The sequence below is a fragment of the Pan paniscus genome, chromosome 1 (assembly GCF_029289425.2).
Source record: "Pan paniscus chromosome 1, NHGRI_mPanPan1-v2.0_pri, whole genome shotgun sequence".
NCBI lineage: Eukaryota > Metazoa > Chordata > Mammalia > Primates > Hominidae > Pan > Pan paniscus.
The window spans coordinates 217,199,418-217,226,611 of NC_073249.2; the positions used below are offsets into that span (position 1 = coordinate 217,199,418).

At 45.2% G+C, this 27,194-nt stretch overlaps 1 protein-coding gene across 1 annotated transcript; it reads right to left on the reverse strand.

Moving 5' to 3' along the window:
- Positions 1-1,425: 1,425 nt before the first annotated feature.
- On the reverse strand, positions 1,426-13,146 carry TARDBP (TAR DNA binding protein). Its single transcript, XM_003822088.6, has 6 exons — positions 12,776-13,146; positions 11,553-11,802; positions 8,506-8,669; positions 6,635-6,775; positions 4,875-5,045; positions 1,426-3,345 (listed from the first exon to the last, which is right to left on the reverse strand). The coding sequence occupies exons 2-6, from the start codon at positions 11,788-11,790 to the stop codon at positions 2,815-2,817; spliced, it is 1,245 nt and encodes a 414-aa protein (XP_003822136.1). The 5' UTR covers positions 11,791-11,802; positions 12,776-13,146; the 3' UTR covers positions 1,426-2,814.
- Positions 13,147-27,194: the final 14,048 nt, after the last annotated feature.

The window sequence follows — 27,194 nt, forward strand, 5'->3', positions numbered from 1 at the left end:
TGGTTCAAAAAATTTTTTAGAATGAATGCATTTAGATTGACCAAATAGATTTTTAAAAACAAATCTTTGCCAAATAGTTTAAGTACTTTTAAACTTCAAAATCTTCTTAGGGTAAAATAAATACCCGTATCTATGCAGTACCATAAACATGTTAATAAAAGGCCACTCAACATTGAAAGCCTTCTATGACCAGTAACTGAAATTTACACAAGTGTAAAGAAGGGATTAAACCATGCCGTTGACAAGTTAACTTACCCCTGGGCTCCTTGAAGGCTTGTCAGTTTAGTCTTTGGAGGTCCCCGAGTACCATTTTAAGTGTTACCATGTTACTGCTGCTGAGTAATAGTGCAAGTGCTAAAATGCAAAATTCAGATGGTACAGGGTTTGGAAATCATGCAGATTCAGATGCAGAAAAAAAAAATTAAAACAACTCAAGATCCCTTTACAGAGGAAACTGAATAATGAAACAATGTGGCGATTACAAGTCTAAAGGATGACTTCATTGATAAATGTTTAAAACATGTAACTTGCAAAATGACAAACCTATTTATCATAATCTAATTAGGTAAGGGCATTAGGTAAACTACCAACACAACAAATATCACATTCTTCCAACTAGAAAATGAGCTCAACTCTCACAGAATTAGTTACAAAAAAGTACAACAGAGAATCAATGTTATTGCTTTTACATACTTAACAATGCATTGTGAGAGTGTGAGTTTTGTAAGCGATTTTATTCAACTGTATTCAATGTTACCACATTCCCCCACCTCCTGGAGGACAAAGCCCATTCCACTTAACACTTCCAGACAGACAACCCACCCTAATTCTTAAAGCTATCAGGCCTCTTAATGGATTTCAGGCACAAGATAATTTGTGGTTTCTTCTACTTTATCCCTACTGCAATTAATTCCACTTTTCAAATCCCAAACTAGGAAGGTGCTGATATTCCCTTTTCAATTGATATGCTTTGCTACAAAGCATTAGAAAATAATCAACATTTTGCCCACTCCCCCAAATAAGAATCTTTTTAGAAGGCATGACTTCCCAATGGAGATTTATACAGGCCATGTAAATAGAACATCACCCAAATGCACAGAGGCACTAAGAAAAAGCCGGAGGGTACTGCTTACCATTTTAGGTGCGGTCACCCAGACTTATTCAAAACTAGATTTCAAAAGAAAAAAAAAAAATTTCACTTTGGCCAATGCAAGAACAAATACCAATTAAGTCTGGGTATCAGGTGTCAATGCATGACAGGTGATGAATCCATTTGACTTGAGACAACTTTTCAAATAAGTTTATTTGAAGCAAAATAAACTACTGCCAAGAAACTTTATGAAAGTTCCATCTCAAAAGGGTCAAAAAAGGGGAATTAACTGCTATGAATTCTTTGCATTCAGGGCTGCAAAACAAAGACACATATTATTTAAATCAGTTTTATTTAAGAATTTCCAACAATGACAACTCTTATAAAAAGCATCCAAGCACAGGACACAGAACTGCAGCAAACAGCATTCTTATGGGTAGCTAACAGACATTAGAACTTCCACCCTTCTTTGAGACACCTGAGCTCACTGGTGAACTCTGCTTCAAGTCCTCCTGCAAAGCACACCACAAGCTCAGTCCATGTTCTCAGCCCATCAGCTTCAGTTCACATTGCCACACTTACATATCAGTAACAGAAGAGAACACACACCATACAGCATTCACAGCAGTTGACAAAGGGGTAGGGGGAGTACAAGTATCATTTCACTTAACACATTCAACTAATGTGGGTTATCTAAGAACAAAAACTCACTTTAAATTCTTCCAACAGATGTGGATGTCCTTTGAATGCAAAAAACATTCGTACATTATTTGCTATCATTGCTCTCTGCACACTCTCTCACCAAAGCCACAGGATTGAGAGACACATCTCGCCAAGTTAAAAAATATCCATTATGCACCACCAAGTCTCTGCACGCGCTCTCTCCTTTTCTCGCTCATACTAGCCTTTCATGCCTCGGCACCACCATCAATCCCACACAAGGTTTCAAAAGTTCAGACAGCCTTCTGGTTCCATATCACAGCCTTGCGTTCATAGCGTTGATACGACTCCATGAAATAAAGAGTAGCGGATAAAAATGGGACACCCACCGTCAAAGACGCGGCCTGTGATGCGTGATGACGAATTCTTGAATGAGAAAGCATGTAGACAGTATTCCTATGGCAGAATATTTACAGCACTACTTTCAATGAAGTGCTTCTTCCATAAACATTTGAAATGAGATGAACTGCAGAGATTAAATGAAGGCTTCATATTGTACTTTTGTATATGAGGGGAGACAAGTGTTAAAAAACAAAACAAAAGAACCAAACACTGTGACACCATGATCTCCTAAAAGGAGATTTTCTTAAGGAAAAAAATCCATATGGTGGGGTTCAAATTAAAACGAGGGGTAAAGAATGTAGTTCTAATCAATGGTTTCCGTTTTGAACATGCAAAGAATTCACTTGACAAGTCCAGGGATAAAATATTACAGGAGAAACCTTTTGATATCAATTGTAGTGTGTTGGTTTACCAATCAGGCAAACAGCAGTTCACTTTCAACCACTCAATATTTCAACCTTTCATGTAACAAAACTTATAAAATTCCTTTAGCTCTTCCTTTTTCTAAAGAAAAATGTCAAAAATACTGCTGAATATACTCCACACTGAACAAACCAATTTTGAAAATTCTTAGTACATATGTATTTTACAATATACTTACCATGAGTTTAGAAAAATTTGAATTCCCACCATTCTATACCAACCAACCACAACCCCACTGTCTACATTCCCCAGCCAGAAGACTTAGAATCCATGCTTGAGCCAAAGCCTCCATTAAAACCACTGCCCGACCCTGCATTGGATGCTGATCCCCAACCAATTGCTGCACCAGAATTAGAGCCACTATAAGAGTTATTTCCAGAACCGAAGGCCTGGTTTGGCTCCCTCTGCATGTTGCCTTGGTTTTGGTTATTACCTGATGGGCCTGACTGGTTCTGCTGGCTGGCTAACATGCCCATCATACCCCAACTGCTCTGTAGTGCTGCCTGGGCGGCAGCCATCATGGCTGGATTAATGCTGAACGCACCGAAGTTCATCCCACCACCCATATTACTACCTTGATTGTTTCCCAAACCAGCTCCACCCCCTCTGCTATTACCAAATCCACCCTGATTCCCAAAGCCACCTGGATTACCACCAAATCTTCCACTTCTTTCTAACTGTCTATTGCTATTGTGCTTAGGTTCGGCATTGGATATATGAACGCTGATTCCTTTAATGATCAAGTCCTCTCCACAAAGAGACTGCGCAATCTATAAGAAATAAGGGATGTAAACAAAGAAGATTAAACCACTGATTCATATATTTAAAGTAGCAACAAAACTTAGATTATAAGCATTAATTTATCTAAAGCCAGAGGAAAAATAAGCAATGAACGCTCATTTCATTTAAACCCCCAATACAGCTTTTAGTTTTATTAACAGCAGCAGTGATATTTCAGTCGATTTTCAAAAGACATAGGCTGGGCATGGTGGCTCATGCCTGTAATCCTAGCGCTTTGGGAGGCCAAGGTGGGAGGACTGTGTGAGGCCAAGAGTTCAAGACTAGCCTGGCAGCCTGGACAACACAGGGAGACCCCACCTCTATCAAAAAAAACCACAAAAAAGCCACATTAGCTGGGCGTAGTGGCATGCATCTGTCCTAGCTACTTGGGAGGCTGAAGCTGGAGGATCCTCCCTCTGGAGGCTGAGCCCAGGAGTTCTAGGGTGTAGTGAGCTATGATTACACCACTGTGTTCCACCAGCCTGGGCAACAGAGTGAGACCCTGTCTCAAAATAATAATTAAAAAAATGGGCCGGGAGCAGGAGCAGTGGCTCACGCCTGTAATCCCAGCACTTTGGGAGGCTGAGGGGGGTGGATCACCTGAGGTCAGGAGTTCAAGACCAGCCAGATCAAAACAGTGAAACCCCGTATCTACTAAAGATACAAAAAACTGGCCAGGCGTGGTGGCTCATGCCTGTAATCCCAGCACTTTGGGAGGCTGAGATGGGCAGATCACCTGAGGTCAGGAGTTCGAGACCAGCCTGGCCAACATGGTGAAACCCTGTCTCTACTAAAAGCACAAAAAAATTAGCCAGGCATGGTGGCAGGCACCTGTAATCCCAGCTACTCGGGAGGCTGAGCCAAGACAATCGCTTGAACCCATGAGGTGGAGGTTGCAGCGAGCCAAGATCGCACCATCACACTCCAGCCCGGGCAACAAGAGCAAAACTCTGTCTCAAAAAAAAAAATAAAATAAAAGTATATAACGTTCCCAAATGCCACATACTGAAAATTATCTAAAGGCATATTTACTTTTAGATTTCTTAAAATGTTGTATTTGTGATATCAGATACAGGTATCACAAACGTCTAGGCCCATACACCCTACGTCTTATAAGGTCAGAAAACTTAGCTAAGAATAGCAATTAGCTGGATGGGCAATGTTCAAGAGAAATTACCTAATTACCTGGGACATATTTTTTTTTTGAGACAGAGTCTCACTCTGTCACTGGGCTGGAATGCAGTGGTGTGATCTCAGTTCACTGCCACCTCCACCTCCTGGGTTCAAGCGATTCCCCTGCCTCAGGCTCCAGAGTAGCTGGGACCACAGGCGTGCACCACCACACCGAGCTAATTTTTTTTTTTTTTGTATTTTAATAGAGACGGGGTTTCACCACGTTGGCCAGGATGGTCTTGATCTCCTGACCTCGTGATCCACCCGCCTCGGCTTCCCAAAGTGCTGGGATTGTAAGCATGAGCTACCACGCCCGGCCGGGACATATTGTTAAGGAGAAAAATACCTGATCATCTGCAAATGTAACAAAGGCAAAGGCCCTGAATGGCTTGGGGATGAAGACATCCATCACATCCCCGTACTGAGAGAAGAACTCCCGCAGCTCATCCTCAGTCATGTCCTCTGTACAGCGCCCCACAAACACTTTTCTGCTTCTCAAAGGCTCATCTTGGCTTTGCTGATCAAATCAAAAGGAAGAAAAAAACTCAGAAATATGTTATGAACAATGAAAAAAGCATTAAGGTAAGGGATATAACAAAATCATTCTGCCTTGGATAGCAGTGAACCATTAAAAAGTAGACGTACCCTTAATTTTTTCCATCAGCATTTCTTTTTCTTGTAAGGCTTCAGGGAAGAATAACGTTTTAAGTTACAAAAGTACACAGTCATGCATCACATAATGATGGACATAAATACATCATGAGCCATTACACAATTTCATCATCATGGCCAGGTGTGGTGGCTGACACCTATAATCCCAGCACTTTGAGAGGCCGAGGCGGGTGGATCACTTGAGGTCAGGAGTTCAAACCAGCCTGGTCAACATGGTGAAACCCCACCTCTACTAATACAAAAATCAGCCGGGTGTGGTGGCAGGCACCTGTAGTCCCAGCATCTTGGGAGGCTGAGGTAGGAGAATCACTTGAACCCGGGAAGAGGAGGTTGCAGTGAGCCAAGATTGCACCATCGCACTCCAGCCTGAGCAACAAGAGTGAAACTCCATCTCAAAAAAACAAAAACAAAAACAAACAAACAAAAAAAAAAGGGCCAGGTGCGGTGGCTCACACCTGTAATCCCAGCACTTTGGGAGGCCGAGATGGGCAGATCATGAAGTCAGGAGATCAAGACCATCCTGGCTAACACGGTGAAACCCCATCTCTACTAAAAACACAAAAAATTAGCCAGGCGTGTTGGCGGGCACCTGTAGTCCCAGCTACTCGGTAGGCTGAGGCAGGAGAATGACGTGAACCCGGGAGGCAGAGCTTGCAGTGAGCTGAGACTGCACCACTGCACTCCAGCCCGGATGACAGAGTGAGACTCTCTCAAAAAAAAAAAAAAAAAAAAAAAAGTCGTTGTGCAAACATCATATAAACCCAGATAGCATAGCCTACCCCACATCTAGGCTAGATGGTATAGCCTATTGCTCCCAGGCCACAAACTTCCAAGTTACTGTACTCAACACTGTAGGCGACTGTAACATGATGATAAGTATTTGTGTATCTAAACATAGAAAGGGTACAGTAAAAACAGTGTTATAATCCTATGGGACCACTGCTGTACACGTGGTCTGCTGCTGACTGATCAACTTTGCCATGTGATACATGACTGTGTTTGGATTTGAGAAAATCAATAAATAAGCAATCTCTTGGCAAAGATGATGATGTTCCAAATAAGCCAATGTTATTTGTTTGCTTGGAAAAAGTTAGGTCTTTATAACAATTAATGTATGTATTCTGATTCTCTTTATGTTTTAACATATAACTATGTAAGAAACTATTAACTTGACAAATAACCTTTTCTCTTTTCCATCCATAGCAAAAAGGAAGAGCAAAATGAACAAAGGTTTAGTTTGGAGAAGTAATAAACTAAATATTTCAAACAAGCATAAAATATTCAGCATGCATTAAGGGCCAAAGACTTCAACAAGACAAAAGGATTTCACGAACACACCCTGCCGCTATCTTTTCTAAGTGTGTTTAACATTTTATCTTACAATCCTCTAAGGAAGTTTGTTGGCAAAAATTCCCAAAGCACAGACGCAAGTACCTTAGAATTAGGAAGTTTACAGTCACACCATCGTCCATCTATCATATGTCGCTGTGACATTACTTTCACTTGTGTTTCATATTCCGTAAAACGAACAAAGCCAAACCCCTTTGAATGACCAGTCTTAAGATCTTTCTTGACCTAGAAAGGATGATATAAGTTTACTCTAAAAGTGCACATACTCACACACTCCATTCCCAAATCATAGTTCCTTAGAAAACAATTTGAATGGTTTCAACGGGATGCAGTGGCTTAAAACTTAAACCAAGTTAGTCTTAACAGTAAAAACAAGGAGGTTAATATTGAATCCATACTGTGTTAACAACAGAGCAAAACTCACTTATACAACAGAAATGTTTTTGAGTTTTTTAAAAAAGAGAGATGGGGCCAGGCGCGGTGGCTCACACCTGTATTCCCAGTGCTTTGGGATGCTGAGGAGGGTGGATCGCTTGAGCACAGGAGTTCAGAACCAGCCTGGGCAACACAGCAAAACCCTGTCTCTACAAAAAATACAAAAATTAGCCAGGTGTAGTGGCATGCACCTGTAGTCCCAGCTACTTGGGAGGCTGAGGCACAAGAACAGCTTGAACCCAGGAGGTGGAGGTTGCAGCGAGCCTAGATTGCACCACTGCACTCTAGAGCCTGACTGACAGAGCCAGACCCTGTCTCCAAAAAGAAAAGAAAAAAAGAGAGGCCAGGCACAGTGGCTCACGCCTGTAATCCCAGCACTTTGGGAGGCGGAGGCGGGCAGATCATGAGGTCAGGAGATCGAGACCATCCTGGCTAACACGGTGAAACCCCATCTCTACTAAAAATACAAAAAATTAGCCAGGCGTGGTGGCAGGCACCTGTAGTCCCAGCTACTTGGGAGGCTGAGGCAGGAGAATGGCATGAACCCGGGAAGCGGAGCTTGCAGTGAGCCAAGATCACGCCACTGCACTCCAGCCTGGGTGACAGAGCAAGACTCCGTCTCAAAAAAAAAAAAAAGAAAAAAAGAGAAACTGAGTCTGGATATGTTCGCCAAGGTGGCCTTGAACTCCTGGCCTCAAGCAACCCTCCCACCTCAGCCTCCCAAAATGCTGGGATTACAGGCATGAGCCACCACAACAGGATTTTAACAGAATGTCTTAGAATGAATTCAAAGATAAACTAAATTTAATGTTTACAAATTTTAAATGAAATGGAAAAACCTCCCATTAGTGTAATATATAAAGAAAAGCTATTGTCACCTACTTCCCTTAAGCCTTCATGCAACAGTAGGATTTTACAATATCAAAGGCAATAATATAGGGTACAACATATATGTATAAATATAACAAATATTGGAAGTATCATCTGTGTAACAGAAAGGACAGTGCCATTAAAATAACAAGAATGTGGCCAGGCGTGGTGGCTCACACCTGTAATCCCAGCACTTTGGGAGGCCAAGGCAGGTGGATCACTTGAGGTCAGGAGTTCAAGAACAGCCTGGCCAACGGGTGAAACCCTGTCTCTACTAAAAATACAAAATTAGCCAGGCATGATGGCGGGCACCTGTAATCCCAGATACAGGAGGCCGAGACAGGAGAAATCACTTAAACCCGGGAGGTGGAGGTTGCAGTGAGCCAAGATCGCGCCACTGCACTCCAGCCTGGGCAGCAAAGTGAGACTTGGTCTCCCAAAAAAAAACAAAAAAAAAAAGGTAACAAGATTGTGGCTGGGCATGGTGGCTCAGCACATTGGGGTCGAGGCAGGAGGACAGTATGAGCCCAGGAGTTCGACACCAGAACCTAGGGAACATAGTGATACCCCATCTCTATTTATACCAATAAGTAAATGCTAGATACTCATTCACTGGTAAAGAAAAACTGTTTGATGCAATCGAAGTTTACCTGCACCATAAGAACTTCTCCAAAGGTACTAAAATACTCTTTCAGGTCCTGTTCGGTTGTTTTCCATGGGAGACCCAACACTATTAAATCGGATGTTTTCTGGACTGCTCTTTTCACTTTCACTGCCGATGAAGCATCTGTCTCATCCATTTTTCTTTTGTTATCTAAATAAAACGAGCAGAAACCTTTTAGAAATCTTCACTTAGCACTTCTTCAAAAACACTACCTCCTACATCTAGAAATGAGAAGCAAAAAGAAGACTCTAAGAAGAATAAGACACTGAAAACTTGGCAAGAAGTGATGTTTGCTCTAGAGGACAGAATAAAGGCTTAAGTTTAGTGTCTGAGGTGCTTTTCTGGTGCAAATTCAGTGATTTCCAAGTTTGTTTTTTGTAGCATTTCCGGATTACAATCTCTCCCTCTCGAAAGGTTTATCAAAACAAAATAATTCTACTTCACTTTGACTTTAAGTATCAGCAACTTGTATCTCCTGATGAAGATTTAACTTTTATCTTTCCTAAACATTCAACAACAAATACACAACTTTTGTAATAAAACAGAAAACCAGGCACAGTGGTGTGTATGCCTGTAAGTTCCAGCAACTCAGGAGGCTGAGGAGGAAGGATGACTTGAGTCCAGGAGTTTGAGGCTGCAGTGTGCCTATGAACAGCCACTGCAATATGCCTGGGCAACAGAGCAAGAGCCTCCATCTCTAATTTCAAAAAAGAAAAAGAAACCAAAAGTTTGGCTTACTTAAAAAAACATAACTGGCTGGGCGCGGTGGCTCACACCTGTAATCCCAGCACTTTGGGAGTCTGAGGCAGGTGGATCACAAGGTCAGGAGTTCAAGACCAGCCTGGCCAAGATGGTGAAACGCCGCCTATACTAAAAATAAAAAAAAAATTAGCCGGGCGTGGTGGCAGGTGCCTGTAATCCCAGCTACTTGGGAGGCTGAGGCAGGAGAATCGCTTGAACCCAAGAGGTGGAGGTTGCAGTGAGCCAAGATCGTGCCACTGCACTCCAGCCTGGGCGACAAGGGCGAGACTTCGTCTCAAAAATAAATAAATAAATAAAAATAAATAAATAAATAAATAAAAATACAAAAATTAGCCGGGCGTGGTGGCAGGCACCTGTAATCCCAGCTATTCAGGAGGCTGAGGCAGAGAATTGCTTGAACCTGGGAGGCGGAGGTTGCAGTGAGCCAAGATCGTGCCACTGCACTCCAGCCTGGGCGACAGAGTGAGACTCCGTCTCAAAAAACAAACAAACGAACAACAACAAAAAAACCCCCCGAATAACCTCAACCTTAGGTTATTTAGAAGAAAAGGGGAGATAATTTTTTTTTTTTTTTGAGACGGAGTCTCATTCTGTCACCTAGGCTGGAGTGCAGTGGCGCAATCTCCCCTCACTGCAACCTCTGCCTCCCGGGTTCAAGTGATTCTCCTGCCTCAGCCTCCCGAGTAGCTGGGATTACAGGTGTGAGCCACCGTGTCCAGCCTGGGGAGATAAATTAAATGACATTTAAAAAAAATTTTTTGAGACGGTGTCTTGCTCTGCTGCCCAGGCTGGAGAGCAGTGGCACGATCTCAGCTTACTGCAATCTCCACCTCCCGGTTCAAGCAATTCTCCTGCCTCAGCCTCCCAAGTAACTGAGTCTACAGGCGCAAACCACCACGCCTGGCTAATTTTTGTATTTTTAGTAGAGACGGGGTTTCACCATGTTGGCTAGGGTGGTCTTGAACTTCGAACCTCAGGTGATCTGCTTGCCTCAGCCTCCCAAAGTGATGGGATTACAGGTGTGAGCCATTGCACCCAGCCTGACATTTTAAATTTGAGTAAATATTAATCTATACCCACTGGCTGAAGAAACAGCGTACTAAAAACCCCGAGTTTACATTATCAATTTTTTTTTTTGAGACGAAGTCTTGCTCTGTCACAGGTTGGAGTGCAGCGGCGCGACCTCAGCTTACTGTAATCTCCGCCTCCCAGGTTCAAGCGATTCTCCTGCCTCAGCCTCCAGAGTAGATGGGACTACAGGCCCCCGCCACCACGCCAATTTTTGTTTTCGTTTTTTTTGTTTTGAGACGGAGTTTCCCTCTTGTTGCCCAGGCTGAAGTGCAATGGCACAATCTCTGCTCACTGCAACCTCTGCCTCCCGGTTCAAGCGATTCTCCTGCATCTGCCTCCTGAGTAGCTAGTATTACAGGCACCCACCACCACATCCAGATATTTTGTGTTTTTGATAGATGGGGTTTCATCATGTTGGCCACGCTGGTCTCAAACTCCTGATCTCAGGTGATCCACCTGCCTCGGCCTCCCAAAGTGCTGGGATTACAGGCATGAGTCACCGTGCCTAGCCCTAAAGTTTTCCTAGACATGTAAAAGGATGTCTTGCATACTGACCAAATTTGATGGACTTTGTTGCAATACCAAGTTATAATAAAAGGAACACACAGACAGCTCGACTGTTAACAGCACACTACTTCAAAATGCTGAAATTAGGTATTTCCTTGGCACACTTCTTAAACTTCATGCTTCCTTCTCTTAGATTTAGAACATCATTGATAAGAGGCAGAGAGAAGGATAAGACCAGAACCTCGAAATTGTAATTGGAACTGCACTAATTCAAGATTTGGCTACTCCAACTGTTTGTTCATTTAAGGGAAAAAATGAACTCAGATTTGCTGAATGAATGATGTAACACCAAAAGGACAATGATCAAATCCAAACACTGGAGCACTTCAGAAGAATCTATTTACAACAATGATTTACGTACAAAACATTCTTAGTGATTCCTTAAATTTATCATCAACTTGGCAAAGCTTATTCAGATATTTTTTAAATACATTGTTTTCTCTTTTGAAATGATCTACAATCCCCAGTTTCCATAAATTTAGACTCATGGTCTTCCAAACTTGTCTAACACTGAAGTTCAAGGAAATACTTAAGTTTCAGGAGACATTCTGCCACCAAAAGAGGCTAAGATCCATGGATGAGACACACCTGAACACACTTCAGCATGATTACAAAAACCAAATGGTAACAAACCTTTTGGATAGTTGACAACATACACCAGATTTCCCCAGCCAGCATCGGGGGCATGCAGAATTCCTTCTACCAGCCGGACACCTCTCATACACTGAGACACTGGATTCCTGTAGCGAAGCCCACACGCCCCTGGAAACTGGGCTGTAACCGTGGAGAGCAGCACCGTCCCATCGTCTTCCGATGGTATTTCAATGGGCTCATCGTTCTCATCTTCGGTTACCCGAATATATTCAGACATCTTTTACTTTTCCTGAAGGGAAAAAAGATATGAATGAACAACATTCATGTCAGAATAACTGTTTCCTTATAATGATAATACCTAAACCATGTCATAGTTCTGACTTCCAGAAAAATGCTTGTCTGGATTCGTATATGCATTGGTTATCCCTGAAAAATGACGAGGTGAAGGTAAGGGTAGTGATTTCCTATCAAAATGTGATGCCTCGCCAGTTCATTCATTCAAAAAACTTTCCCTGAAGGCTTATCATGCGTCAGGTATTGAAACTGTAACTGTGAGTCCAACGTGGCTTGCTGGTTACAAGCTAGGGTATGCAAGGGAACAATAAACAGTAGCTATTTTATGACAATCGGGTTAGTCGTTAAGTAATCCTGAAGGCAGAGGAGGAGCCTAACTGGCTGAGGCATGGGCGTGATAGGTCCCAGTCAATTTTCCTAAGCAAGCGATCAATCAGCTGAACCTGAAGACTGAATATGGGCAGTGAACCAGGTGTAAAAGAACAGGAGAAAAGTTTCCCTCTGTTCCTCATTTTGGGGCTTCCGGGGGCTCTGCGAGCCCGAGCCGCAAGGCCCGCGGCGACAGGTCCTGGCGGTGCCGGCCGTCGCCTCCCAGAAGCCCGCGCGTGCCAGCCGAGGGAGGAGTTTCTCGGCGTGGCCCGGGGTGGGGCGCAGGAGCACCAGGCCCAAGCTGGCAGCGTCCCTCGAAGTACAAAGTGCCGAAGGCTCCGGCACTGTCCGGGTCCGGGGCCAACCTCCGCCTCAGGCTACGCGGCACCGCGGGCCCGGCCCCCAGTTTCGGCGCCACCGGCCTCCCCGTGCCAGGACCTAACGACGCTCCCGCGCGAGCCCGCTCGGGCAGGACTAGGCCCGGTCTCACGGCTGACTTCCCGGGGCAGGGTCCGAAGCCGCTGCGTCTGCCTCGGGCCGCCCCAATGCAGAAGCCGAGGCACCTACGGCGTCCTCAGTGAGAAGGCTCCGCGACTCACCCGCTAGGCCGCTGCTGGGAAGCCCGACAGGGACACCGAAGCAGCGACAGACCCAAGCGCAGCCCAGCCACCGCTTCGCTCCCACAAAATGGCGCTAGGGCCGCCTCCTCCCCCCGCCCACCGGCGTCCTCTCCCACCGGTTGCCTGTCCAGAGGTGGAAGGCGCCGAGGAGAGCCACGATGACCCTCTCCCCAGGGACTCGGGCTGCCTCCTGGAAATTCGAGCCTACAGAGAAGCTCTGAAAGCTAAAATAAAACCAGGACCTAGGCCTGAAAAGCTGAAGATTGAAAAAAGTGTGGCTGTATAGGAGCTGACCTCCCCCCACGTAACGTAGCAGATGGTTTCGGCCGACCAACCGCCGGCCCAGGTCTCGGTCGGAGCTCGCGCACTTTCAAAGCGCGCGAGAGTAGCACAGGGTCTCGGCCAGCGAGGGCGGGGCGGGGCGGGGCCTGGAGGGGGCGGGGCTCGGGATCCCGGGCCGAGTCCACCTGGGAGGCAGGATAAGGCCTGGACCCCTTTTCTGAAAGGCAACCTAGTGCGTCTTCTCCTCCCTCCGCCAGCCCACCTCCAAACCTGGAAACAATAACTTTGTCCTAAATAATAGCAATGATAAGGCTACTTTGTGCCAGGTACTTTCTGAGTATTCACATATTTAATAGCCCAGTTTTGTGTAGCAGGAACTATTGATATTCATTCTGCGGGTGAGGAAACTGAGGCACAGAGAGATCAAGTATCTTGCTTAAAGTCACGCAAGGATTAGCCGGGCGGTAGTGGCGCGCGCCTGTAGTCCCATCTACTCGGGAGCCTGAAGCAGGAGAATTGCTTGAACGCGGTAGGCGGAGGTTGCGGTGAGCCGAGATCGCGCCACTTCACTCCAGTCTAGGCGACAGAGTGAGACCCTGTCCTCCAGCCCCTCCCCCCAAAAAAAGTCACCCAAGGAATAAATGGTAGACCTGGGATTTGAATCTCGAGGCACAAAATGCTAACTTGTTCTGGCTCCAGCCCTTTAATAATAATAATAATACAGTACTTCATCTATTTTAAGGCACACTTTTTGTTTCACTTTTTTTTTTTTTTTGAGACGGAGTCTCGCTCTTGTCCCCCAGGCTGGAGTGCAGTGGCGCAATCTGCAGCTCACTGCCACTTCCACCTCCTAGGTTCAAGGGATAGCTGGGATTATAGGCGTGCAAAGACACCATGCCTGGCTAATTTTTGTATTTTTAGTAGAGACAGGGTTTGGCCATGTTGGCCAGGCTGATCTCGAACTCATGGCCTCAAGTGATCCGCCTGCCTCGGCTTCCCAAAGTGCTGGGATTACAGGCACGAGCCACCTTTCTTTTCTATCTTTTCTTTCCTTTCTTTCCTTTCCTTCCCTTCCTTTCCTCTCTTCCCTCCCTTCCCTCCCTTCCCACCTTCCTTCCTCCCTACCTCTCTCTCTTTCTCTCTCTCTCTCTTTCTTTTCTGTTCCTTTTTTTCAGACTCCCTCTGTTGCCTAAGGTGGAGTGCAGTGGCACAATCTCAGCTCACTGCAACCTCCGCCTCCCCGGTTCAAGCAATTCTCCTGCCTCAGCCTCCTGAGTAGCTGGGTCTACAGGCATGCACCACCATGCCCGGCTAATTTTTGTATTTTTAACCCCTGTTGGCCAGGCTGGTCTCAAACTCCTGACCTCAGGTGATCCGCCCACCTCGGCCTCCCAAAGTGCCACCACGCCTGGCCTTTGTTTCACATTTCTTTTTTTTTTTCTTTTTTCTTTTTTTTGAGATGGAGTCTCGCTCTTTTGCCCAGGCTGGACTGCAGTGGCGCTATCTGGGCTCACTGCACGCTCCGCCTCCCGGGTTCACTCTATTCTCCTGCCTCAGCCTCCTGAGTAGCTGGGACCACAGGCGCCTGCCACCACGCCCGGCTAATTTTTTTGTGTTTTTAATAGAGACGGGGTTTCACCGTGTTAGCCAGGATGGTCTCAATCTCCTGACCTCGTGATCCGCCCGCCTCGGCCTCCCAAAGTGCTGGGATTACAGGCATGAGCCACCGCGCCCGGCCAATGTTTCACATTGCTGAAGTCAGTATGTGATTTCAGTTCCAGTTCCAGTTGATGATGATGTGTCATAGTTTAACTGGCAACTATTTATGTTTCTTTGTATATACATGTATCACATTCAATGAAATACAGTTACAAGTGTTTACACAAAATACTTTATTTATTTAAGATGGGGTCTCACTCTGTCACCCAGGCTAGAGTGCAGTGCGGTGACCTCGGCTCACTGCAACCTCTAACTCCAGGGGTCAAACGATCCTCTCACCTTAGCCTCCGGAGTAGCTGGGACCACAGGTTGCACACCACCACACTCAGCCAATTTGTTGTATTTTTTGTAGAGACAGGGTCTTGACATGTTACCCAGGCTGGCCTCCAACTCCTGAGCTCAAGCGATCCATCTGCCTCAGCCTCCCAAAGTGCTGGGATTACAGGTGTGAGCCACCATACCCAGCAGAGAAGTCGGTTTTATCACTCCCATTTTACAGAAGAAAAACCTGAGGCTCAGAGACCATATGACAGGCCTGAGGTCATACAGTTGCTCAAGGATGTCACCTAGCCCATAAATTGCTGTCCCAGGTTGGTCAGACCCTAAACCTCTGCACTATGTCCACCACAGTGGCCACTTTCTGTCACAAGACTGAGACTGAGGTATTTAGTGCAGGTAGTGCTGTGGAGTCCTGGACACTAGCTCCAAGTGGGCAGAGCTGGGTATGCAGAAGTTCCTAGGGACAGGTCACACAGGAACATGACCCCAAAGGCTGGCCCTTCTCCTAAGAAGTTTTCGGGCTAGTTGGGAGGACAAGCAAACACTGTCTCAAAGAAGATAAGTAACTCAGGAAGATAATTATAAGGCCAGAGGGAGACTGGACCACAGATCTTCCTGCTCCTATCTCAGTTGTCTCTGGGATTCAGCTTTACAGCACTGATTGTCAAAAGTTGTTTGAAACACAACATTTTTTTTTTCAAGACAGAGTCTTGCTCTGTCGCCCAGGCTGGAGTGCAGTGGCACAATCTTAGCTCACTGCAACCTCTGCCTCCCGGGTTCAAGCTATTTTCCTGCCTCAGCCTCCCAAGTAGCTAGGACTGCAGGCGTGTACCACCACACCTGGCTAATTTTTGTATTTTTCGTGGAGACGAGGTTTCACCATGTTGGCCAGGCTAGTCTCCAGCTCCTGACCTCAAGCAATCCTCCCGCCTCAGCCTCCCAAAGTACTGGGATTACAGGCGTGAGCCACTGTGCCTGGCCCAGGCCCTGGTTTTCAACTGGGTCACTTGGGGACTTACCTTCTCCCCTTCCATCACCCCCCTTGAATTCTCCCAGCTCATCAGCTCCATGAGGCAAACAGGACACAGCTCCACAACATTCCTGAAAACTGAAAGAAGCCTGGGCGCGGTGGCTCATGCCTGTAATCCCAGCACTTTGGGAGGCCGAGGTGGGTGGATCACCAGAGGTCAGGAGTTCAAGGCCAACATTGTGAAACCCCATCTCTACTAAAAATACAAAAAATTAGCAGGGCGTTGTGGCAGGCACCTGCAATCGCAGCTACTCCAGAGGCTGAGACAGGAGAATCGCTTGAACCCGGGAGGCAGAGGTTGCAGTGAGCAGAGGTTGCAGTGAGCCAAGATCACACCATTGCACTCCAGCCTGGGCAACAAGAGTGAAACTCTGTCTCAAAAGAAAAAAAAAAAAAGACAAAACTGAAAGAAATACTAGGGCAATAATGATACATAGATTTATTTATTTATTTATTTATTTATTTATTTATTTATTTATTTTTTGAGACGGAGTCTCGCTCTGTCGCCCAGGCTGGAGTGCAGTGGCGCAATCTCGGCTCACTGCAAGCTCCACCTCCCGGGTTCACGCCATTCTCCTGCCTCAGCCTCCCAAGTAGCTGGGACTACAGGTGCCCGCCACCACGCCCGGCTAATTTTTTGTAGTTTTAGTAGAGACGGGGTTTCACCGTGTCTCAGTCTCCTGAGCTCGTGATCTGCCCGCCTCCGCCTCCCAAAGTGCTGGGATTACAGGCGTGAGCCACTGTGCCCGGCCCTATTTATTTATTTATTTATTTATTTATGTAGGTGTGCACCACCACATCTGGCTAATTAAAAAAAGTTTTTTGTAAAGACAGGGTCTCATTATGTTGCCTAGGCTGGTTATGAATTCCTTGCCTCAAGTGATCCTTTCACCTTGGCCTTCCCACATGCTAGAATTACAGGCACATACCACCACCCAGCCAATAAAGATATTTAAATAAAAGTAACTTTAGGGCCGGGAGTGGTGGCTCACACCTGTAATCCCAGCACTTTGGGAGGCCGAGGCGGGCGGATCATGTGAGGTCGGGTTCAGCCTGACCAACATGGAGAAACCCTGTCTCTACTAAAAATACAAAATTAGCCGGGCGTGGTGGCGCATGCCTCTAATCCCAGCTACTTGGGAGGCTGAAGCAGGAGAATCACTTGAAACCGGGAGGCGGAGGTTGCGGTGAGCCAAGACTGAGACATTGTACCCCAGCCTGGGCAACAAGAGCGAAACTCCATCTCAAAAAAAAAAAAGTAGCTTTAGGCTAGGCACAGTAGCTCACACCTGTAATCCCAGCACTTTGGGAAGCCGAGGCAGACAGATCACTTGAGCCCAGGAGTTCGAGACCAGCCTGGGCAACATGGTGAAACCCCATCTCTACAAGAAATGCAAAATTTAGCCGGACCTGGAGATGTACACCTGTGGTTACAGGTACTGGAGAGGCTGTGGTGGGAGGATCACTTGAGCCCAGGTGGCAGAGGTTGCAGTGAGCCAAGCTGTTGCACTCCAGCCTGGGCGACAAAGCAAGTAATAAAGTAATAAAGTAATAAAAATCTTTATTGTATCAAGATTAATTTCCTCTTCATCTCCATGTTTTTAGCTCCTGCCAAAATTAGAAGCTGCCTTCCCAAATAGTCTAGGTCTAATTTAGATTTCAAAAACAAATTTTTTACTTTGAAATAATTTAAAATTTATGATAGAGTTCCAAGAATAGTGCAAAGCACTGCTGTGTTCCCTTCATCCAGATCCATCAACTGATTACATTATGTCACATTTGGTCTATCACTCACTCTCTCTAGACATGTAAATTAATAATATGGCTGGGCGCGGTGGCTCACGCCTGTAATCCCGCACTTTGGGAGACCAAGGTGGGCAAATCACCTCAGGTCTAGGAGTTCAAGATCAGCCTGGCCAACATGGTGAAACCCCATCTGTACTAAAAATACAAAAATTATCTGGGCATGGTGGCTCATGCCTGTATTCCCAGCTACTTGGGAGGCTGAAGTGGGAGAATCGCTTGAACCCAGGAGGCAAAGCTTGCAATGAGCTGAGATGACGCCACTGCACTCCAGCTGGGGCAACAAAACGAGACTCCATCTCAAAAAAAAAATTAATTAATAACATATATGTTCTTACTTATCCATTGAGATTAATGACAGACTGCGTGCCCCTTTGCCTCTAAAAAGTTTGTCTTTCCTAAGGACAAAGACATTCTCTTACACAATCACAATACTGTTATCAAATTCAGGATTTTAACATTAATGCAACACTCTTTTCTAATATACAACCATTTTAAAATTTGGCCCTTCCTGCCCCCGCAGAAAAAGAAACAAAAACAGGTTGCTGTGGTGGCTCACACCTGTAATCCCAGCACTTTAGAAGGCTGAGGTGGGTGGGCGGATCCCTTGAGCCCAGGAGTTAGAGGCCTAGCCTGGGCAACATGGTGAAACCCCATCTCTACAAAAAAAAAAAAAAAAAAAAAATTAGCCTGGCATGGTGGTTCACACCTGTAGTCCCAGCTCCTTCGGTGGTTGAGGTGGGAGAATCACCTGAGCCTGGGGAGGTCGAGGCTGCAGTGAGCAGTGATCACATCACTGCACTCAAGCCTGGGTGACAGAGTGAGACCCTGTCTCAAGGGGAAAAAAAGAAAGAAAGAAACAAAAACAAAACATGTCCTTTGAATAATTTTTCTTTTTTTTTTTTGAGATGGAGTCTCGCTCTGTCGCCCAGGCTGGAGTGCAGTGGCGCAATCTCGGCTCACTGCAAGCTCCGCCTCTCGGGTTCACGCCAATCTCCTGCCTCAGCCTCCTGAGTAGCTGGGACTACAGGCGCCTGCCACCACGCCCAGCTAATTTTTTTGTTTTATTTTTAGTAGAGACGGGGTTTCACCGTGTTAGCCAGGATGGTCTTGATCTCCTGACCTTGTGATCCGCCCGCCTCGGCCTCCCAAAGTGCCTTTGAGTAATTTTTCTCTCTGATCTAGGATCCAATCCAGGAACATTGTATTCCATCATTGTGGCTCTTTCATCTCCTTCAATCTAGAACACTTTCTCAGCCTTTCTTTGTCTTTCATGCCATTGGCACTTTTGAAGAGTTCAGGCTTGCTTTGTTTTTGGAATGTCCCTCAATTTGGGGTTGCCTGATGTTTCCTCATGATTTGATTCAGATTATAAGTGTTTGGCCAGGCGCAGTGGCTCACACCTGTAATCCCAGCACTTTGAGAGGCCGAGGCGGGCGGATCACAAGGTCAGGAGATCGAGACCATCCTGGCTAACACAGTGAAACCCCATCTCTACTAAAAATACAAAAATTAGCTGGGCACGTGCAGTGGTAGGCGACTGTAATCCCAGCTACTCGGGAGCTGAGGCAGGAGAATCACTTGAACCCGCAAGTTAGAGGTTGCAGTGGGCCGAGATCGTGCCATTGCACTCCAGTCTGGGTGACAGAGTGAGACTCCGTTTCAAAAAAAAAAAAAGAAAGAAAAGAAAGTACATTTGCAGGGCGCTGTGGCTCATGCCTGTAATCCCAGCACTTTGAGAGGCCGAGGTGGGCAGATTGCAGTTGGAGACCAGCCTGGACAACATAAGGAGACCTGTCTCTACAAAAATTAGCCAGGTGTGGTGGCATGCACCTGTAGTTCCAGCTACTCAGGAGGCTGTGGTGCCAAGAGGTAGAGGTTGTAGTGAGCCAAGACTGCACTATTGCACTCCAGCCTGGGCAACAGAGTGAGACCCCATCTCCCCCAATTACCCACTAAAAAGAAAGTAAATTGCAGACATCACAGCATTTCACTCCTAAATTCTTCATCCTGCTTCTCCTAAGAACAAGAATATTGTCCTTCATAACCACAATGATAATCATAAGAGAAAATGAATAATTATTTCCTGCTATCATCTAATACCTGGTCCACATTCAAATTTCTACAATTGTTCCCCTCAAATGTCTTTTATAGCTGTTTTCTTTTTCTTTTCTTTCTTTCTTTCCTTTTCTTTTTTTTTTTTTTTTGAAACAGGTCTCACTCTGTCACCAAGGCTGGAGTGCAGTGACACAATCCTGGCTCACTGCAGCCTCGACCTCCCGGACTCAGATGATCCTCCCACCTCAGCCTCCTGGATAGCTGGGGCTACAGGTGCATCCCACCACACCAGGCTATTTTTTTTGTATTTTTTATAGAGATGAGGTTTCACCATGTTGCCCAGGCTGGTCTCAAACTCCTGGGGTCAAGTGATCTGCCCGCCTCGGCCTCCAAAAGTGCTGGGATTACAGGTGTGAGTCCCCGCACCCAGCCTCTATTTTCTTAAAATAGGATCCAATTAAGCTTCATGCATTACATTTGCTTAGTGTGTCCATTAATCTTTTTAAAATCTAGAATAATCTCCCTATACAAGATACTGACTTTTGGAAGAGCTCTGGTCAGGTAGTTTGTAGAATGTCGCACCTTCTGAATTCATCTGGTTGCTTCCCTGTGGTATTACTCAGCACACTCCTCTATTCCCTATTTTTCCTGCATACTAGAAGTTAGATCTAAAGACACGATCACATCCAGGTTAAACACAATGGCCACAACACTTCTTGGGCAAAGCCTTGAATATCCCAATGCTCCTTATCAAGAGCCACATAATGTCTGGCTGTTTCACTTTTAGTGATGCTAAATTTGATGTCTCAATTAAGACTGTGACCACTGGCCGGGGTGGTGGCTCATGCCTGTAATCCCAGCACTTTGGGAGGCCGAGGTGGGTGGATCATGAGGTCAGGAGATCGAGACCATCCTGGTTAACACGGTGAAACCCTGTCTCTACTAAAAATACAAAAAATTAGCCGGGTGTGGTGGTGGGCGCCTGTAATCCCAGCTACTCGGGAGGCTGAGGCAGGAGAATGGCGAGAACCCGGGAGGTGGAGCTTGCAGTGAGCCGAGATCGCGTCACTGCACTCCAGCCTGGGCGACAGAACGAGACTCCGTCTCAAAAAAAAAAAAAAAAAAAAAAGACTGTGACCGCTAGATCTGTCCACGGAAAAGATGTATTTCCCCCCTTTGCAAAATTCCAGTAATCTCTAGATGATACATTGACACAGGGCAAACATCCCATTTCACTACAACCTTTCACCTAATGGTTTAGCATCCACTGATGATCCTTGCCTGACTCTGTTATTTTATTGGGGATTACAAAATGGAAAGTTTTATTTGCTTTTATTTTTAATTTTATTTATTTACTTATTTATTTTTGAGACGGGGTCTTGCTCTGTTGCCCAGGCTACAGTGCAGTGGCACGATCTTGGCTCACTGAAACCTCCGCCTCCTGGGTTCAAGCAATTCTCCTGCCTCAGCCTCCCAAGTAGCTGGGACTACAGGCGCCTGCCACTGCACCCAGCTAATTTTTGTATTTTTAGTAGAGATGGGGTTTCACCATCTTGGCCAGGCTGGTCTCAAACTCCTGACCTCGTGATCTACCCGCCTTTGCCTCTCAAAGTGCTGGGATTACAGGGGTGAGCCATCACGCCCAGTCTGTTTTTATTTTTATTTTTTTAGGGATAGGGTCTCACTCTGTCGCCCACCCTGGAGTGCAGTGGTGCGATCATGGCTTACCACAGCCTTGGCCTCCTGGGCTGAAGCGATCCTCCTGCCTCATCTTCCAGAGTAGCTGGGGCTACAAGTGCACCACCATGTCTGGCTAATTTTTTTTATTTTTAAAATTTTTTGTAGAGACGGGGTCTTCCTACGTTGCCCAGACTGGTCTCATGTTCTTGGCCCTAAGCGATCCTCCCGTCTCGGCCTCCCAATGTGCTGGGATTACTGGCATGAGTCAACTCTTCTCCAGTACTTCTACATTCTTTTGTAAAGAATTTTCCTTCGTCAACTGGAGATGAACCACAGTTCCTCCTAACTGCTTAATCCTTTATCAATTTTCAGGATAGACTGACACAATAATCACCTCCAATAGTGACAAATAAATTGTATTTTTTTCTTGTTTAAAAATAGTCATGGCTGGGTGCAGTGGCTTATGCCTATAATCCTAGCACTTTGGAAGCTGAGGCAGGTAGATTGCTAGAGCCCAGGAGTTCAAGACCAGCCTGTACAACATAGGGAGACCCCATCTCTACAAAAAATTTAAAAACTAGCCAGATGTGGTGGTGCACACCTGTAGTCCCAGCTACTTGGGAGGCTGAGGTGGGAGAATCAGTTGAGCCGGGAGGCGAAGGTTGCAGTGAGCCAAGATCATGCCACTGCACTCCAGCCTAGGAGACAGAGTGAGACCCTGTCTCAAAACTAATAATAATAATAATAATCACTATGAACTCTTGCATTTTTATTTATTTAGTGTTTCAAAATAGGTTATAGTCATTAATGTTCCTAATGATCACATTATTTTACTCAGGCTCTGTGGAAACCCTTTAAACTGACTCTAAGTCCATTGGATGTGTCTCTATTAGCCTTTGAGCACATTCTTGCCTTCTGGACCACCAAGATGTACCAGGCTTGTCTTATATTTTCCCTGCTGTATCCCTGGAATCAGCCATTCCTCAAAGGATCTATGGTGTTTTGTTTTGTTTTGTTTTGTTTTGTTTTGTTTTGTTTTGTTTGAAACGAAGTCTCGCTCTGTCACCCAGGCTGGAGTGCAATGGTGTGATCTCAGCTCACTGCAACCTCCACCTCCCAGGTTCAAGTGATTCTCCTGCCTCAGCCTCCTGAGTAGCTGGGATTACAGGTACATGACACCACACCCGGCTAATTTTTGTATTTTTAGTAGAGACAGGGTTTCACCATGTTGGCCAGGCTGGTCTCAAATTCCTGATCACATGATCTGCCCACCTCGGCCTCCCAAAGTGCTGGGATTACAGGCGTGAGCCATCGTGCCCTGCCAATCTCTGTTTTTTTATAGTGGGAAAAACGATTTAGAAATCAGAATCAGGGCATTAGGTTGTTGTCAGAAGCATTTTTTTGTTTGTTTGTTTATTTTTTTGAGACGGAGTTTCGCTCTTGTCGCCTAGGCTGGAGTGCAATGGCGTGATCTCAGCTCACTGCAACCTCGGCCTCCCAGGTTCAAGCAATTATCCTGCCTCAGCTTCCCAAGTAGCTGGGATTATAGGCATGTGCCACCACACCCAGCTAATTTTTGTATTTTTAGTAGAGACGGGGTTTCACCATGTTGGTCAGGCTGGTTTCGAACTCCTGACCTCAGGTGACCCACCCACCTCAGCCTCCCAAAGTGCTGGGATTACAGGCATGAGCCACTGCGCCGGCCTTGTTTGTTCTTTGAGACAAGGTCTGGCTCTCTTGGTCAGGCTGGAGCGCAGTGGCCCAGTCTTGGCTCACTATCACCTCTGCCTCATGGACTCAAGCCATCCTCTTACTTCAGCCTCCCTAGTAGCTGGAACTGCAGGCACACACCACCACACCCAGCTCTTTTTTTTTTTTTTTTTTTTTTTTTGTATTTTCAGTAGAGATGGGGTTTCACCATGTTTCCCAGCCTGGTGCTGAACTCATGAGCTCAAGCGATCTGACCACCTCAGCTTCCCAAAGTGCTGGGATTATAAGCATGAGCCACAGCACCCGGCCCACAAGTACTTTTGAAAGGTAAACTAATATAAACTAATATAATACTAAGGTAAGATATTTTTATTTTATCATGATTTACTTTCTTTATTTTTTTTTTTTTTGAGACGGAGTCTCACTCTGTCGCCCAGGCTGGAGTGCAGTGGCACAATCTCGGTTCACTGCAAGCTCCGCCTCCCAGGTTCACGCCATTCTCCTGCCTCAGCCTCCTGAGTAGCTGGGACTACAGGCACCCACCACCACGCCTGGCTAATTTTTTTGTATTTTTAGTAGAGACAGGGTTTCACCATGTTAGCCAGGATGGTCTCGATCTCCTGACCTCATGATCCTACCTCCTCGACTTCCCAAAGTGCTGGGATTACAGGCGTGAGCCACTGCGCCCGGCTTACTTTCCTTTTAATTTAAGCATCTTAGCTGCCAAAATTAAGGTATGCCTCCCTTATTTGTTCTAGATCTTGGGTTTTTAAAACCATTTTTTGTAAAAAGCCAGTTAGTACAAAAATACAAATAACAAAAAAACTGCAGTCTCTTGTTCTCCCCAGCCCCTTCCATATCCCTTATCAGAAGTAACCATTCTTTTAGTTGTTTCTTATGGATATACCTACATCTTTTAAAATAATAAATCTATCCTGTAATTAAAAAAAATTTTTTTTGAGACAGGGTCTTGCTCTGTCACCCAGGCTAGAGTGCAGTGTCTCGATCTCAGCTCACTGCAACCTCTGCCCCCCGGGCTCAAGCTATCCTCCCACCTCAGCCTCCCCAGTAGCTGGGAATACAGACATGTGCTACCATGCCTGGCTAATTTTTGTATTTTTGCTAGAGATGGGGTTTTGCCATGTTTCCCAGGCTGGTCTCAAACTCCTGGGCTCAACCTTGGCCTCCCAAAGTTTTGGGGTTACAGGCATGAGCCACCATGCCTGGCCTTATCCTGCAAAATTTTGGTTTATTCAATTTAGAAAGTATCTACTGATTTCCTATTATGTCTAATGAGGGTTTTTTAGCTCACACTTCATTATCATTTCCTCCATCCTCTTAATATACCGATACCTAATATCACCATTTTTGGTTAAATACATATTCAATGTTTTCACTATTATGACTACGTAAATTGTGTTCATGACTGAGACAAGTTTTATCTTTTCTTGTGCAACTTTACTTTTTCCTGGAGTTAATAATTGCCTTGCTTTTTCATTTGCTTTGTTCTCTTTGAACATCTAAATAATCATTTTATGCCCTCCAAAAGTTGTGTAAATGTCTTGAATAAGGTTTTCTTCATAGTCAAATCTGTCAGCTAGTTTGTAATTTTTTTTGTGGGGGGACAGAGTCTTGCTCTGTTGCCCAAGCTGGAGTGCAGTGGCGTGATCTTGGCTCACTGCAACCTCCGCCTCCCGGGTTCAAGTGATTCTCCTGCCTCAGCCTCCCAAGTAGCTGGGATTACAGGTGTGCACCACCACACCTGACTAATTTTGTATTTTTTTAGTAGATACGGGGTTTCACCCTGTTGGTCAGGCTGGTCTTGAACTCCTAACCTCAAGTGATCCACTCACCTTGGCCTCCCAAGGTGCTGAGATTACAGGTGAGAGCCACTGTGCCCAGCCAGATAGTTTGTAATTTTTATTTTTTTATTTCTTGGAGTCTTCATGCCTCCTTTCCTGGATTGCTTGCTGGAAATTGTATCATTTGTCATCCTGGAGACTTCCTTACATGTCTGAAAATGGTCTTATTCCATTTACATGTCATTGGTAGTCTGGTTGTGTACAGAATTTTAGGTTGAAGGTCATTCATACTCAACACTTAGAAGATATTTTTCTGCTGGCGCCTAGCTTCTCTTATTGCTGTTAAGAAGTCCATTGCATTCTTGGTCATTCACGTAATCTTCATTTTCTCTCTGGACTCTTTCATGATCTTACCGTATCATCCATTTTCTGAAATTCAAGATGGGCTGATCTGAAGGTAGTCAGTTATCTCAGTTGATCAGTTCTATTCTTTCCCCTTTTCTCACTACTGCACTTGACTAGTCTTAAAAAAAAAAAAAGGGCTGGGCATGATGTCTCACACCTGTAATACCAGCACTTTGGGAGGCTAAGGTAGGTGGATCACCTGAGGTCAGGAGTTCGAGACCAGCCTGACCAACATGGTGAAACCCCATCTTTACTAAAAATACAAAATTAGCCAGGTGTGGTGGCACATACCTGTAATCCCAGCTACTTGGGAGGCTGAGGCAGGAGAATTGCGTGAACCCAGGAGGTGGTGGTTGCAGTGAGCTGAGATTGCACCATTGCACTCCAGCCTGGGCAACAACAAGAGCGAAACTCTGTCTCAAAAAAAAAAAAGAATGAAATTCAAGATGATTACTTGGTCTTCCTGAATATCTTTTTTCATTCATTGTTCTGGGCATATGGTGATCTTTTCGTTATAGAGATTTTTGTCCTTCAATTCTGGGAAACTTTGTTGTATTATTTCTCTGACAACTTTTTCCCCAATGATTCCTTGGTTCTCTCTTTCTGAAATTCCTGTTAGCTATTGACTTTCCTACAATGATGCATCATTTTTGAAAATCTTTTTTCTTTTGTTGTTACAATTTTTAAAATTCTACTTTCTGTGAAATTTCCCCAATTTTACCTTCAATATTTTTGTTATTATTGTATTTATTTATTCATTCATTTTTTTTTTTGAGATGTAGGCTTGCTCTGTCACCCAGGCTGGAATGCAGTGGCACAGTCTTGGCTCACTGCAACCTCTGCCTCCCGGGTTCAAGTGATTCTCCTGCCTCAGCCTCCTGAGTAGCTGCACTGCAGCTGCCCACCACCACGCCTGGCTAATTTTTGTGTTTGTAGTAGAGTCGGGGTTTCACCATGTTGGCCAGGCTGGTCTCAAACTCCTGGCCTCAGGTAATGCATCTGCATCAGCCTCCCAGAGTGTTGAGATTACAGGCGTGAGCCACCGTGCCTGGCACGTTTGGGTCTTCCTTTCACATTAGAGGCTCTCTTCTCTTTGTCCAAAATCCATAGCCCAACTCCTTGGACCTGTTGGAATATTTCACAGGAGATTGCTGTTTTGACTCCTTTTATTATTTCCCCTTGGGCAGAAATTGTGCGACCAAAGTGATAACATAATAATTTATTTGAGCATTTATATACCAGGCTCAGAGTTGGCAAATTTAATTCTTACCTCAACTCTATTTACCAAGTACTACTACTATTGACCTTCTCTGAGGAAACTGAGGCACAGAAAGGCCAAGTAACTTGGCCAGAGTCACATAGCCAGTCTGTGGCAAAGCTGAGGTCCTTGGTTCTAGAGCCCATGCTCCTAATCACCTCTAATCAATCTCCTTATTTGGAACCTGGGGGACAATTTGCTCTCTGTTCTTTATAGAAAACAACCACAACATTGTAACACCAGTTACTAAATGCCAGACACTGTTCTGAACACATTATCTGTATAGATTCCTTTAATCCCTAACAGGCCTATGAAGTAGGTACCATATTTAGTCCTATTTTACAAAGAACCTTCTAGAGGTTCAACTTACCC

Coding starts and splice junctions, on each gene's coding strand:
- TARDBP (XM_003822088.6), bottom strand. CDS start 11,790: ATGTCTGAATATATTCGGGTAACCGAAGATGAGAACGATGAGCCCATT. Junction 5,046..6,634: donor GTAAACTTCCTAATTCTAAG/GTACTTGCGTCT, acceptor TGATTTGATCAG/CAAAGCCAAGATGAGCCTTT. Junction 3,346..4,874: donor TTACATTTGCAGATGATCAG/GTATTTTTCTCC, acceptor TATTTCTTATAG/ATTGCGCAGTCTCTTTGTGG.